Source organism: Mustela nivalis (assembly GCF_964662115.1).
Source record: "Mustela nivalis genome assembly, chromosome: 12".
NCBI lineage: Eukaryota > Metazoa > Chordata > Mammalia > Carnivora > Mustelidae > Mustela > Mustela nivalis.
Window position 1 is genome coordinate 14052049 of NC_139031.1, and position 12648 is coordinate 14064696.

Consider the following 12648-nt stretch of genomic DNA (forward strand, 5'->3'; position numbering starts at 1 on the left):
TCCTCTTAGTCTGTTCTCTAATTGAGCATCAAAGGCCACTTCCCCTCTGGATGCCATTTCTTCTTCCTTCTCAGCCACTGGGATTCCTCACTTATCCACTGCACCTTCCAGCTCTTCCTCTTTTCTGGATTGTTCCATTGGCACTGCTCTAGTCCAGTACCTTTCAAAGGAAGGTCTCTGTACTTGTATTAGAATTACCCATGGCGTTGGTTCCAAACATAGACTCTAAAACAGCAAGAACAGCAGCAAATACAACACCCTCCAATTCCTAAGCCCCGTGCCTGGTCTACTGAATGAGAACGTGAGTTTAGTTTTTATTTTAGTACGCCAAGTTCCCATATACCCTTTAGTCAGCTTGCCCTAAGGTTAAGATCTTATATAATCATAGTAGAGTGATCAAAGCTAAGAAATTGACTGTGTTACAACACTATTAACTAGACTACAGACTTCGTAGGGTTTCACTAGTTTTCCCACTTCTGTTTTGGAATCCAGTCCAGAATCCTATATTGCATCTGGTTGTCCCCTCTCCTTCATCTTCTCTAGTCTGTGACCATTCCTTATTCTTCCTGATGACTTATGACCTTGAGATCTTTGAAGGGTCAGGTCTTCTGTAGAATGTCCTTGAGCTTGTCTAACATCTTCTCTTGATTAGATTGGCATTTGCTTTGTTGGAAACCTGTACCTTTAATGATCTTTTGGGTGATTCTTACCCACTCTCTGAGAAATGACTTCCCCTGGGCTCTTCCAGTTGCCCTCCTTTCCCGATCCTTCCCTATACAGCTAAACCCCAAAAAGTTCCTGCATATAATCTCCGTCTCCTCACCTGTCATTCACTCTTTAACCCACACCAACCTGGCTCTGCTACCACAAGGCCAGAGACCAGTTATCCTGTCCAGGTGGTGCCCCCCGTATTCCTCTGCTTGGCCTCTCTGGGTCATTCAGCACAGGTGACCCCTTCCTGACTCCTAAACAACTTTTCTGTCGGCTTGTCATCTCACATTCCTGGTTCCCCCTGCTTCTCAGATTTCTCCTTACTTTTGCAGGTTTATCTCCAGGCTCATATGTCTGTTTGCAAACTTGATATCTCCACATGGTTTCTCTTTAAAAAAATCCCCCCCCCCAAAACAAAATAAAACAAAAACTTTAATGAGCACATGAATCACCAGGAATCTTGTAAAAAGCAATTTCTGACCCACTGATGTCTTGATGGGCCAAAGAGGCTGCATTTCTGAAACACCCTCGGTGATGCTGATGGTCTACAGGCTACACTGAGTAGCAGAGTTCTGGAAAGACCACTCTACTGTAAGCCACCATCATCTCAGGCCTTGACTACTGTGAGCACATAACCAGTCTCTCCCCATCTCCTCCTGCCCCTTGTTCACCTGCTCTGCACACTGCAGCAGGAGGGAGTTTTAAAACCATTCTTCTGGTCAAGTCATTGTCATGTTTCTAAATCCCTTCGATGGCTTCCCGTTGCGTTTATGAAATCGTTCTCCTCAACATCATGGCTTCCAAGCCTTGAATGTTCTGATGCCCTACCTCCCTCTGACTCCATCTTTGGGTACTTTATCTTTCCTTCCTTCCTTCCCAGACACACTCCTCTTCTCTGTGTTCTTCAGTGGGCTGCCTTACCAGTTCTTCCTCCACCTGTCCCACCCCACTGGACCTTCTGGAGATCCCACATCCTCTGCCCAGATGATACTGTGCAATGAGCTGGCCTGCATTCTTGTCTTCCATCCAAAATGGGACAAGGAACTTAGACCGGAGCACAAATTGACCCCTTATGGAGAGCATGCTTTCTCGTTAGCTGACATTTTTGTATCATGACCTACTCTCTGAAGAAGCCGTGCATCTTACATGCTGACTCCAGAAACTTCTCTCATCACAGGCCAGTAATGAAAAGTGCAACCACTTTGAGTATCAGTCTGAGATACTCTCGTCCGTGTTCATACTGCATACTGTGTGCACGCACACATACACACACATGTGCACACAGACTGTATACCTCCAGGCACATGTAGCTTTAGATGGGAAAGGCAAAACCTCAAAACTTTGAGAAAACAGTCTAAGGCCATTGTCAAGCCTTTTTTTTTTTTTTTAAATTTAAAAAAAATTTTTAAAATTTCTTTTTAGTGTCCTTGTCAAGCTTTTTGATGTAGGGAAGGATTTCTTATACCTTAAGAGCAATGCCTGTGACCCTCAGGCAATAACAGAAAAGATTGTTGAATTTGACCATATTAAAATTGAGAACTTCTGTTCATCAGAAGGCCACATAAAGAGAGTCAGACAACAAGCCACAAAACTGGGAGAAGTTATAACTGACATAGGATTAGTGTCCAGAAGATATCAAGAATGCCTTTAAATCAGAAAGAAAAAGACAACCCCATAGCAAAATGGGTAGTAGAATTGAAAAGACACCAGAAGAGGCAACAGGAATGGCTAACAGATATGGAAAAGGTGCTCAGTCTATTATAATCAGGGAAATGCAAATGAAAACCTTAAAACTATAAGGTTTCACACTAGCCAGATTAGTAAAAATGTGGATGTCTAGGAGTCTTTAAGTATTTTTTTTTAAAAGATTTGTATTTATTTATTTGACAGAGATGACAAGCAGGCAGAGAGGCAGGCAGAGAGAGAGAGGGGGGAAGCAAGCTCCCTGCTGAGCAGAGAGCCCGATGTGGGGCTCGATCCCAGGATCCTGGGATCGATCTGAGCTGAAGGCAGAGGCTTTAACCCACTGAGCCACCCAGGCGCCCCATAGGAGTCTCTAAGTATTGATGACAATTTGTAGCAACCAGGAGTGGGAGTATAAACTGATTCAACTACATTGAAAGATTACTTGGCATCATTTAGTAAAGTTTCAGGTGAATATCTCTTTTGACCAACATATTTTTTAATAAAAATATCAATATAAACATTAATATATAAAAATATAATATATAATATTAATATATATTAATATTGAAAATATTAAAAAATATTTTATTTATGTATTTGATAGAGAGAGAGAGCATGAGCAGGAGGAGGGGCAGAGGGAGAGAGAAAAGAAGAAACAGACTCCCTGCTGAGCAGGGGGCCTGACATGGGACTTGATCCCAGGACCCTGAGATCATGACCTGAGCCAAAGTCAGATGCTTAACCGACTGAGCCACCTAATCCCTCCCAGTCCAGCAGTTCTTTTCTCATGCATGCATACACAGCACACATGCACACATGTTCTTAAGACACAGGTATACATACACAAACATATACAATACACACATCCATGTACACATATGTACTCACATGAACATCTATATTTTATATATACATTTATGTACCGAAAGATGAGTAAGAAAGTTCATGTCTGAAATGTTTGGGGTGCCTGGGTGGCTCCTTCAGTTAAGCATCTGACTCTTTTTTTTTTTTTTTTGAGATTTTATTCATTTATTTACTTGACAGAGATCACAAGTAGGCAGAGAGGGAGGCAGAGAGAGGGAGAAGCAGGCTCCCCGCTGAGCAGAGAGTCCGATGCGGGGCTCGATCCCAGGACCTGAGATCATGACCTGAGCTGAAGGCAGAGGCTTTAACCCACTGAGTCACCCAGGTGCCCCAAAGCATTCTGACTCTTGATCTCAGCTCAGGTCTTGATCTCAGGGTCGTGAATTCAAGCTCCACGTGGAGCTCCATACCCTGGGCATGCAGCCTACTTAAAAAAAAAAAAAAAAGATGGGCGCCTGGGTGGCTCAACTAGTTAAGCATTTGCTTTTGGCTGAGTTCATGATCCTACGGTCCTGGGACTAAGGCTTGCCTTGGGCTCCTGTTCAGTGGGGAGTCTCCTTCTCCTTCTTTCTCCCCCTCTTCTCCCTCCTGCTCATGCTCTATCTCTCTCACTCTATCAAAAAGTAAAAATAAAATCTTAAAAATAAGAAATGATTGTATTAACAAAATAGACAGTAGTCCAACTGTTCGCCAACAATAGATAGATAGGGGCACCTGGGCGGCTCAGTTGGTTAAGTGGCTGCCTTTGGCTCAGGTCATGATCCCAGCATCCTGGGATCGAGTCTCACATCAGGCTCCTTGCTTGGCAGGGAGCCTGCTTCTCCTTCTGCCTCTGCCTGTCTCTGCCTGCCTGTGCTCTCTCTCTCTCTGACAAATAAATACATAAATAATCTTTTTAAAAAACACAAAAAACTATAGATAGATACATTAATTTTAGTATATTCATACCATGGAATTCATGTCGAAGTGGGAATAAGTACCTGAAAAAAATACACTTGGACGAATCTAAAAAAAATGGAGTGAAAAATAAGTTGCAGGAGAACACATGCAATATAATTTCATTTTGATGAAGTTTGAAAACACAGGAAACGAGAGAATATGTACTCTTCAGGGATACACACATGTGGTAAGACTAGAAGGAAAGCAAGACTTGAAAAAGGCAGAGTTCAAGAGTGATTCTCTCCGTGGAAGGGAAGGGGGAGAGGGGTCCCCAGGGGGTGTCAGAGGAAAGGGCAATCTTTTTTTTTCTTAAACTGGGTGATAGGAACTCGGATGTTCTTTGCATAATTGCCTGTCTGCTTGGCAAATATGTTTTTATAAATAGTATTTCTTACGTACTTGATAATTTGATAATAAAACCAGTACCAGTTGGAAGAGAGAGTAATTTAGAAGGTATTAGTATGTGGTTGGGTTTGGAAAAGGGAAAGGGAAGGAAGATACTTTTTTCTAAACCAGGGAGAAAAATGGGCAGGGGGAGGATGGTATTTGTTTTAAAGATTTGCTGATTTATCCTAGAGACAGAAAGAGACAGAGAGAGAGAGAGCGAGAGAGAGCGAGAGCGCGCGCATGCACGAGTGAGAGCACGTGCACGAGCGAGCGTGCGCGCGCAAGGAGGGGGAGGGTCAGAGGGAGCGGAAGAGAATTCCAGGCTGACTGCCCCAGGGAGCACAGAGCTGCATGTGGGGCTTAGTACCCTGATCCCAGAGATCATGCCATGAGCCAAAATCCAGGGTTAGAGGCCCAGCCGACTGAGCCACCCAGGCAACCCCGGAGGATGATTTTAATAATGGCACTAAAAGCTGCAGGGTAACCCGAGACCTGCAAAACGAATAAACACCGACCGAACTGGGTACTAGTTTAACTATCTGCTTTTCTGTTTTAATTCTTAGAAACCCTAGGGGGGTCCTTGTTTGGTAGTTGAGTTAACCTCCACCCAGAGTTGAGATGACTCACTATGCTTTGAAAATTCCACAATTTCACAAAGAAGCAAAAGTAATGGTTCTATTTGGATTAACGCTCTTTAGAGGTTTTTGCCGCTGGGTTTCCGAGGCCCGCCCTCCCAGCATGTGTTGTTCTCCTGGCACCTGAGCCTGCACCTGTGAGCTGTCCCCAGGTGGATGTGGGGCCTCACAGCTCCGGCCCGGGCTTCCGCAGCACAGAATCATAATATATGCTCTCAGCTCCTTTATGATGTCATATAACTTGGCATGTTTTCCAATATAATTTCTTTACTAACAATTGTAATTAAATGGACTGATTTGAGTAAGGGTGCTGTGATGTGTGAGGCGCCTTCAGTCACTGGGCTTTTATGAACCTGCCTTCCTAAGGCTGCCTCGGGCCCGGGTGCTATTTTAAGCAAGTCAGCTTAAACTCTTTGAGCCTCCTTTTGCAACGTAATGGGATCAATTCTGGTCTTAAAGGATCCATTCAGGTAGGGAAGTCCACAATTCCATGATCGACCACTCTATTTGGGGATGACTTCCAGATAGAACAATATGACTAAAACCAAGAAAACAAAATTATCTTGCTGGGGTAAAACCAACAAGTTCCTAGAGACAATTGGGCATCTCCCTCGTGGATTTCTAAAAACATCCTAAAAAGCTTTCTAAGAGATTCTTAAAAGCATTTGTTTTTTCAAAGAACAGTTTTAGGTTCACTGAACGGGGAAATCGAGCAGAAGGTGTAATTTCCTCTATGTTCTGCACCTCCCACACATGCATAGCCTCCCCCTCGCCCCATCAACATCCACCCAGCGGCATGTTTGTTACAAACCATGAATCTATGTTGACAAATCATTTGTCATCCAAAGTCCGTAGTTTATACCTGAGGGTTCGTGCTTGCTGTTGTACGTTCTGTGGGTTTGCCTTGTGAGTTGCTAAGCCCTGTGAGTCTGCAGACAGTAGGACAGGCCCAGTTCTGTTACCTACAGCGTGGCAAGATTGGAGGCCAGGTCGAAGTACAAGGTAGGCACCCAGTACGTCTGTGTGGCTTGGTCTCCATGGGAGAGAGTGCCTCAACACGGGCTCTTCAGGGTGGCTGCAGACCTCACACCGCCTGAGAGCGACACAGAAACTCAGTGCCACCCCAGCCCTGCTGGGACAGCACCTGCCTGTTACCAAGACCCTCCTACTGGCCCCCCCCGCATTTGTGAACATGGAGTCTGAGAAGCAGGGGTATCTCTCCAGCCCCCTGCCATTCTCTCTGTTGGCACAGAGACAGCCTTTCGCTCAGGTGAACTAATGCTTCAGAGCTTGAAAATTGATCTCCAGGGCTTGAAATTAGAGTCTATGAAGGCTTTTCGGCTGGGAGAGACTCACTTGGGTTTTCTAACCTCTTCCTGAATTAACTGCAGAAGTTATTCCCATGGCATCTCAGCTGCTGTCTCTTCAGAGCTGGTTTCTCTCTCTTCAGGGGCCTGGCCAAAAAAGCAGGGGAAAAAGAAAAACAACCCCAGAACCACAAACCCCATCACAGCTTGGCGTACCTCACAGTTCTTAGTGGGAAGTGTTGGTTCCTCTTTTTTACCGCTGAGAGAATTTTTCATCTTTTTGGCCGCTTTGCTTTTCCTCTTCCATGTCCTTTGTAAACAGAGTGGATTGAATTCTAACTTGCATCATATACTCGGGCTTATAACTTAGCCCCAAACTGTTGCTTTTCTTTGCTGTTTCATCTCTTGTAGTCTTCCGGTGCATTTTCAAATATGTTTCTGATTCATTTTAAAAGGGATCATGCTCTCTCTTCAGATCTTCTATTTCAAAATAAATTCTATCATAGCAGAGTTTTAAAGCACACATAAAATGATTTGTCCTTAGAAAAACTTTGAAATCTATATGTTATGTAGGTGGACAGAATGTTGATTTTATTACTTTTATTATTATAAATAGATTTATAACTGTTTATCCTTTACTGGGGAAAAAAAAAACAGTGGCGACTTACTTTGCTGCGGTTGTGAGAAACCTCGTGATTACTTTTTGGCCCATGCTTGGAATGTGATAGGTAAATAGTAAAGTATATAGGCAAAATATCCTGGAGCTAGGTTGTAAGGAAGGTTGTAAGGAAGACAACAGATGCCTAATAGTATTGAAATCTCTAAGAAATGCTTTCCTTCTTTTATTCATTTTTAAAAGTCGCATTCCATAAAAAGGAGTGTGACCTGTTTAAATAAGTAGCTTATATCTGGTGTAAGTTTGTGACTTTCAAATGCTAATGGAACCAGTTAGAAATCTTTTTTCTAAATAAACATATAGCTAAATATCATGTACAAATTTTAGAGGATATACATAAAATCGATTAACAGAATTTGGTCTTAATCTTGATTTCCATTTCTCCTAACGAGTCACAAATACCTCTGGATGCCCTCTTTCAGCTTCTGTGGGATCATAGTAAGCTATATAAATTCTGTAGTATGTTTTTTAACCTTACAAATTATCTAACCTAATATTGTTCATTTATACCCACAGTATTTGCTTAGATTTAGCTGTATTTTTATCATTTATTTATCCTCTGTTCTTCTCCGATCTTCCTTCTGGGGTAATTACCTTTCCTCTTGAAGTATATGCTTGTTTAGAGAGGCCCCTCTACTGAAGGTCTTCTGTTGGTATAATCACTTTCTGTTTATCAAAAAATGTCCCTATTTTAACAAATAGTATTGTCGGTTATTCAAATCTAAGATGTCAGATATTTTCTCTTAACACTTTGAAATTTTTATTTCATTGTCACTTGACTCCTAGCTCTGGGAAGAAGTTATCTGATGGTGTAATTGCCAGTCCTTTTCTCTGACTCATTTACAGTTTCTCTCTGTCCTTGGTGTTCTTATAGTATCATCATGTGTGTAGATATGAGTATTTCTTTATTTATTATTTTGGTGGGAGGGCAGAGGGAGAGGGAGAGAGAATCCTAAGCCGACTCCACGCCCACTGTGGAGCCTGCCGCAGGGTTCAATCTCACAACCCTGAGATATGACCTGAGCTGAAATCAAAGTTGGGTACTTAACTGACTGAGCCATCCAGGTGCCCCTAGATATGGGTTTTTAAAAAATTCTCCTGGCTTGGGATTTCTTTGTCTTCCTGAATTGAAGGATGTCTCTTACTAATTTTGGACAATTTTTAGTGCTGTTTCTTTGCATATTCTCTCTACCCAGCTCCCTCTATCATTTCTTTTAAGAACTTGTATCAAATGTATGTTGTACTGTCTCATTCTAGCTCATATATATATATATATATATATATATATATATATATATAAAAGTAGGTTCCACACCCAGTGCAGAGCCCAGTGGGACTCAAACTCACGATCCTGAGATCAAGACCCGAGCTGAGATCAAGGGTCAGATGCTTAACTGACTGAGACACCCAGGCAACCCATATCTTCCATGCTTCTTAACTTCTCTTTTTAATATTCTCATCTTTCTCTTTCTCTGTATTCCATACTGTGTATTTGGATTTATCTTCCAGTTCACTAACTCTCTCTTTAGCTATGTCTAAATTGCTATTCACTGTTTATTTTGTATTGCATATTGAGTTTCAAAATTTTAGCTGCTATATATATATTTTTAAAGGTTTTAAATTTAGGGGCATCCGGGTGGCTCAGTCAGTTAAGTGTCTGCCTTTGGCTTAGGTCATGATTCCAGGGTCCTGGAATCGAGCCTTGCATCAGGCTCCCTACTCAGCAGGGTGCCTGCTTCTCCCTCTGCTGTTCTTCCTGCTTGTGCTCTCTTACATTCTCTGTCAAATAAATAAATAAAATGTTTAAAAAACAATAAAAGTTTTAAAACTTATTTAAGTAATCTCTGCATCCAATGTGGGACTCAGACTCACGACCCTGAGATCAAGAGTTGCATGCTTCTCCAACTGAGCCAGCTAGGGTCCCCCGCCACACTTAATTTTTTCATTTCCAAATATTCTTTTAATTCTTTTTCAAGCCTTTCTGGCAATTTTTATATGGTCTCTTGCTCCTTACTCATGTTTTCAGCTGGCTCTTGTGGAAGAGCAGGAACGTGGGCTTGGGAATCAAGGCAGGCTTATATTGAGATTCCACTCCACCTCGGTCGGGTGATCATGTAACTGATGTAGTTACCTTCTCTGAACTCTCTTTCTTGTGTGGTAAATGAGACAGAATGGACTAGACAGGGTACCAGAACCTCCTCCATTTCTGGTATTCTGTGGTGTCATTTGAAAGTAAGAGAAAAAAAGTCAATGGCTTCTTACACATAAGCTTAAGTAAAGGTGGAGGTCATGGTTATGAATATTGGCAGATATTACCGTGACTGTAGTTCTGGCAATTTCTGGCTCCCGGCTAGCTGTTTAACTTCTTATTGTGAGTTATGCATATTCACACTGAATGGATATTTGTTGTCTGTTTTTCTATCTGAAACAAAGTGTCGGTAGTTTGACTTTGATTGCCTTGCAACTAACCCAGCTTTTACTTCCCTTATAGATGAGCTCTTCCTGGAACAGCAAAACCTCTCTTTATCCTCTGTGGAGCTCATGATGAAGAAAAGCACCGTGCACAGCACTGCACACGTGGCCTTAACAGAAACTGCCCCAGGGTCCCAGCAAAGCAGTTCTCTCCATGTCATATCCTCTCCATCTGCCACTATTTTTGATACAATCTTTTTTAACCAAGGAACACTGACCCAAAGTATAGCCGATCACAGCATCTTGGTGGCCAATTATATGTCGATGATGAGCAACGCGGGGGTCAGAGATGACGATGAAATGGATAACTTTTTGCCAGAAGCTCCCTGGACCACTTCCCGCACGGTTTCTCCGATCCAGTATCTCCCGCTCAGCCCACCAGTGCCGACTCCATCTTCACCCATTACTTCTTTACGAGACGAACAGATGACATCAGCCTGGCAACATACAGTGCAACAGCCAACAACATACACTGAATCCCCTAGTCATTTCAGTGCTTTTCGGTCAGCTTCTCCCACATCTGGGGGCATACTTCCAACTCCTAGTAGGAACTTGGTGCTTTATCCTACTGATGCTTATGGGAACTCAGCAAGCAGGACTTTGCCGGAGATCATGGCTTCAGGCACGGGGGAGACAGAACCCCTTCTTTCCAGCTCTCTGTCTGCAGGGCCTCTGCTCTTAGGTAGTGGCCTTCCTCAGCAGCCGTTTTCCTCCTGGGCGGAGGTCTCACCACCTGCAGAGGATCTTCTGGCCACAGGCACCGACAGATACCTCGAGGCAACCACCGCTCTGAGTTCCAGTCTACAAGGAGCCATCCTCTCTAGAACAGACCCTGCTGAGGCTCTGGCATGGACAGCCCTGGCTTGTAGCAGCGGCAGCCCCAATTCGGCTTTGTCCCTTTCTCCTCCTGCCTCCGTGTCCTTTTCTCCCCAATCAGCCGATGTTTCTTTTCACCCCTTTTTTCCCGGCAGCTCCAGGGAGCCGTCGGAGCTGCCGGGTGAGGCGGCGGTGGCCCCAAGTCTCGTGGACGACCCTGGGGTCCTGAGCCTGGGGTCGTCTCGGAGACCCTACACGTGGTGCGTGTCCTGCCGCGTGGCGTCGCCTCGGCCCGTCGCGTCAGCCAGCCTCCCGGAGGGGGAAGACGTGGGCTCTGGAGACGGCGCCGAGACCCTGTCGGTGACCACCCCGCAGGCCAGCGGCGTCCCTCCGCCCAGCCGCGGAGTGGCGGACTTCTCCGAATTCGAATTCGAAGAGGAGCCCCAGCCATTCAATACGCTTTTCCCCTCCCGGCCGGTGGTTGCCCTCTCCTCTCCCTCCGGGGGCATCTCGGCCGCCGAGGGGGGTGTGGGGCGAGTCGGGACCACCCGGGTGCCTCTTGCCGGCGGCCACCTCTCCACGCCCGTGTCGCTCAATCCTGCTCCCTCGGGCTGGTCCTCTGTCCCCGAAGCATCGGGAGCGCCGTCGCCATCGAGCGGGGCAGCTGGGCTCCCCTGGGTCATCAGCAGCGCGCTCCCCGCCGCCTCCGTCCCGGGCACAGCCGACCAGCACCGAGGCCCGCCCGCGGCCGCAGACGCACATCCTTCCCCGTCCTCCGCCCCGGGCCTGTCGGCGGGGCCCTCGCGGCTCCTTGACCTCGAACCTGGCAGCTTCTCCACGCCCCACACTGGCGGGGTTTTGGAGTCCTCGTCCGGTTTTTTCTCAACGCCGCCGCTGGAGTTCAGCAGCCTGGCCCTCTCGTCCTCAGAAGCGCTGGCCTCTCCGTCCGCCCCGTCTGTGGCGCCAGCGGGCGACCCGGCGGCCGTCACCGCTCAGGCCTTCTCCACCTCGGCTGAGACGCTGGCCTGGTCGGACGCTCCCCGCGGGCCCTCCACGCCGCTTTCCCTTCCCAATTCCACAGCGTCTGGCTCTTCCCAGCTCTGGCCGAGTTCAGACCTTCTCATAAGCACCTTCACGTTCCTTCCTGGCTATTCTGAAGGGTCGCTCCTCTCCGGCTTCCCTTCTGACTCTCTCCAGTTCTCTGAAGCAGCCACGGTTTCCCCGACGGGTCCCGGTGCCCACTTTACCTCAGCCCTCACTGCAACTACCTCCTTCTCTTTTGAGTTGTCGCTCATGGCCCGTGAATCTGCGGTCACCACGCCGGTGCCATCCAGTTCTGAGCCCCCCCTTGACATTCTGACTCTTGGGACTCACTCACCAACACCTTGGACTGCTTTTCCTACAACACCCATTTTAGCAGAATCTTCTCTCCTTCCGTCTCCGACTCCAGCACCTCCCAGTGACGATGTCAGTGCTATGGGTGACCACACACCTGTCTTGCCCTCTTTCTCCAAAGTCCTTCCTAGCACCACACTCCTGGTCACTGATGTGTACTTGTGGTCAGCATCCTCCTTGGCTCCTGAGGCGATCCCCTCCCCTCTCCCTACAGAGCCAATGTTTGTGGGCCCGTCATTCCCACCCACAGATTTACCAGTGAACACCACCATGGAACTGAACTCACCCAACACCAGTGTTGTCCCTGATCGTACTATTGACAGCACCCTGAGCAGCAGGGGTGACACTGCGAGTCAGACCCCCCTGGAGAACAGTTCGGCACGACCGCCACCATCCCTTCATCCTGTGCCCACCTCCACTTCTGAAACAATGGTTGACACTCCAGCGCTGGTAACCACCAAGCCGCCATATGTGTGTGATATTACGGTTCCTGATGCCTATTTGATCACGACCGGTAAGGCCTTGCTTCAAGTCACCTCTTGGTTGGGTGATCTTTCTAAGGTGCTTGTATGGAATGCCTCTGTGATGTGGAGCATCATGGGAAAGAGCATGGGCTTTGGCCCCAGGGAACCCTCACCCCTTCACCTTTCTCCTGTGAGTTCTCTGGATAGTTCTCCCTTAGTCGCTCTACTTCTTGGTTTCCTCAGCTATCAAACAAGAATGATTGTGCCGCCTATTTCGTTGGGTTAACAATAAAAAG

The 12648-nt window shown here is 46.1% G+C and overlaps 1 protein-coding gene across 2 annotated transcripts in view; it reads left to right on the forward strand.

Moving 5' to 3' along the window:
* Window positions 1–12648, forward strand: part of KIAA1549 — a 136371-nt gene that overhangs the window by 41166 nt on the left and 82557 nt on the right. Inside the window, exons 1-2 of one of the 2 annotated variants that reach the window (XM_082693868.1) lie at window positions 6013–6224; window positions 9697–12402. In XM_082693868.1, the coding sequence (XP_082549994.1) occupies window positions 9747–12402 (2656 nt within the window). In that variant the 5' untranslated portion in view covers window positions 6013–6224; window positions 9697–9746. Of the gene's footprint in view, window positions 1–6012; window positions 6225–9696; window positions 12403–12648 lie in introns of those variants that run through there. The other variant, XM_082693869.1, reaches the window with a different exon arrangement.